This window comes from Octopus bimaculoides, chromosome 29, assembly GCF_001194135.2.
Source record: "Octopus bimaculoides isolate UCB-OBI-ISO-001 chromosome 29, ASM119413v2, whole genome shotgun sequence".
NCBI classification, from domain to species: Eukaryota; Metazoa; Mollusca; class Cephalopoda; order Octopoda; family Octopodidae; genus Octopus; species Octopus bimaculoides.
The window spans coordinates 11278357-11280475 of record NC_069009.1 but is presented as its reverse complement, the minus strand read 5'-3'; the positions used below and the strand labels follow the sequence as shown (position 1 = coordinate 11280475).

The window sequence follows — 2119 nt, the reverse complement described above, 5'->3', positions numbered from 1 at the left end:
TATATATATATATATATATATATATATATATATGCATGTGTCGGTTTCTCTGTATGGATGATTGAACGCGAGTATATCAAAAGGTGTGAGTAACTCAATCTGTGTATCATGGTCGTTGCTTGCATCTAAATCAACGCTGAGCGCCATGCCAGACATTCTCCTGTAGATGTATATTTAGCACGACATAATTCATGCTTTAATTTTTATACATATACTTTTCTTTTTCCTCTTCAACTTCCTTTGTACCTTCTTCTTCTGCTCCTACTACCACTACTCTTTTTCTTCCTCTTTCTCCTCCATCTTCAGCCGTACAAACTTCAACACAATCATTACCGCTAACAGAACATCACTACCAACATCATCATTTTCAATAACATATTCATTATCAACAAAACTTGTTAATCCCCATCATTATCAGAATAATCAACATTAACAACATCAACCCCATGATAAGCATCATGACATCTTCGTCATCAACACTACCTCTATATTCTCCACACCATCGCTTCCTTTCCAATATTATCACTATCATCATCATCGAACTGACCGTAACTGTAATCTGATTTCCATCTCTTCTAATTGTTTAGAATTAGTATTCTGTCTCATCTGTTCCACAGGAGTCCTTATTAACTCAATTTTATATTTCAGGGATTTGAGCTTTAATAAGATCAAAGAAATCAAAAAAGAAAGCTTCCGACATCTGTCCACCTTAACAAAACTGTAAGTTGATACTATTCTATATTTTTGAAATGAGGAATTGTGTACAGTATCAAAAATGGACGGATAGGTGTCGTCACGCTGTTTCTTGTTACCAGCACGTTTAGGCTGATATACTCTCAAGACTTCATCAAGTGTTTTGGTGGAATTTCGAACCCAACCCTTTAACTGACTAATGGGGTACTCTATTCCCATTCCTAAGGTATTCTTTTTCCTGATGTTATTTTCTCAGTTGATATTATATACCAAGTTTGAAATTGGAATCTGAAATTGAATCTGAAATTGGTACTCCGCGGTCTTATCTACTACGCTACATGCCCTTGAGCAACTATAGAATGAATTTTGGGGTTTACAGACTTAATATTCTTCCTTTTCTTTATACCGTTTCCCATATTGCATTTATATCTTCACTAAGTCTCCTTAGGAGGTTGTTATGTCGTAGCGTATGTGCGACCTCTTTCAATTTCCGTATTTCCATCACACAGGGGGAAGGAAGTTTCCGTTTTTCCATACATGATCGGTTACACCCGATTTTTCAATATATCAACGTGTCAGAGACTTACGGGGTTCCTCTACTCCTATTTTAAGTGGGTGACGGTATGTTTCGCCTTTGTTCAACTTACCGCAACTGCTTGGGATGGAGTACTCGCAGGTTTTGTTCATATTCTCTTCAATGGTTGCTTTTACTCGGAGGATTACTACTGAATACTATCTTGATGTCATATGGACCGTATGGCTTTTGTAGCTTTTCCGAGAGGCCTTTGACCTAGGGTAGCCAGACTGTAGTCAGTTTATGGGTTTCATCCTCTATCTTCTTCCTAATTAGAGTGGAAAGTATGTTGTATAGTAGTTGTTGCAAGAAATAATCAGGCTAAGAAACAACCGGTATTAAGAAAAGATAACATATTAGGTTTATGAACCCAAAACTTCACACCATAATTACTCACGTGTATATAGCGTAGTGCATAAGAGAGCAGGCTACTAACCCTCGGATTCTGAGTTCTAACATGGGAAATAATATCAACAGAAAAATTAACACCTGGAAAAAGAATACCTTAGTAATGAAGACAGAGTACCCTAGTAGTAAAAAAAAAGAGTTGGGTTCGAATTTCCACCAGGACACCTGATGAAGGCTGGAGAGTACATTAGATGAAGCGATGTGGTAACAACAAACAATGTGAGAAGACACATATCAGTCCATTTTAAATAATGTCTGAAAGTTGAATCAGACGTCTCTTATAGTATTTCAATGTCGACATACTTCTAAATCTGTGCATATGAGTGTGGGCTCATATCAGAGACTTGGTAAATATGAGAGCGTGATACTTGAGGGGAAGCATTTAGGACATGCGTATGTTGATATATACATATATATATATATATATATATATATATATATATA

The 2119-nt window shown here is 36.3% G+C and overlaps 1 protein-coding gene across 1 annotated transcript in view; it reads left to right on the top strand.

The window, feature by feature from the left end:
* The window catches only part of LOC106878986 (insulin-like growth factor-binding protein complex acid labile subunit), a 67003-nt gene that overhangs the window by 25933 nt on the left and 38951 nt on the right, over positions 1 to 2119 (top strand). The window contains exon 7 of the mRNA XM_014928365.2: positions 649 to 720. Coding sequence (XP_014783851.1) covers positions 649 to 720 — 72 coding nt within the window. The remainder of the gene's footprint in view (positions 1 to 648; positions 721 to 2119) is intronic.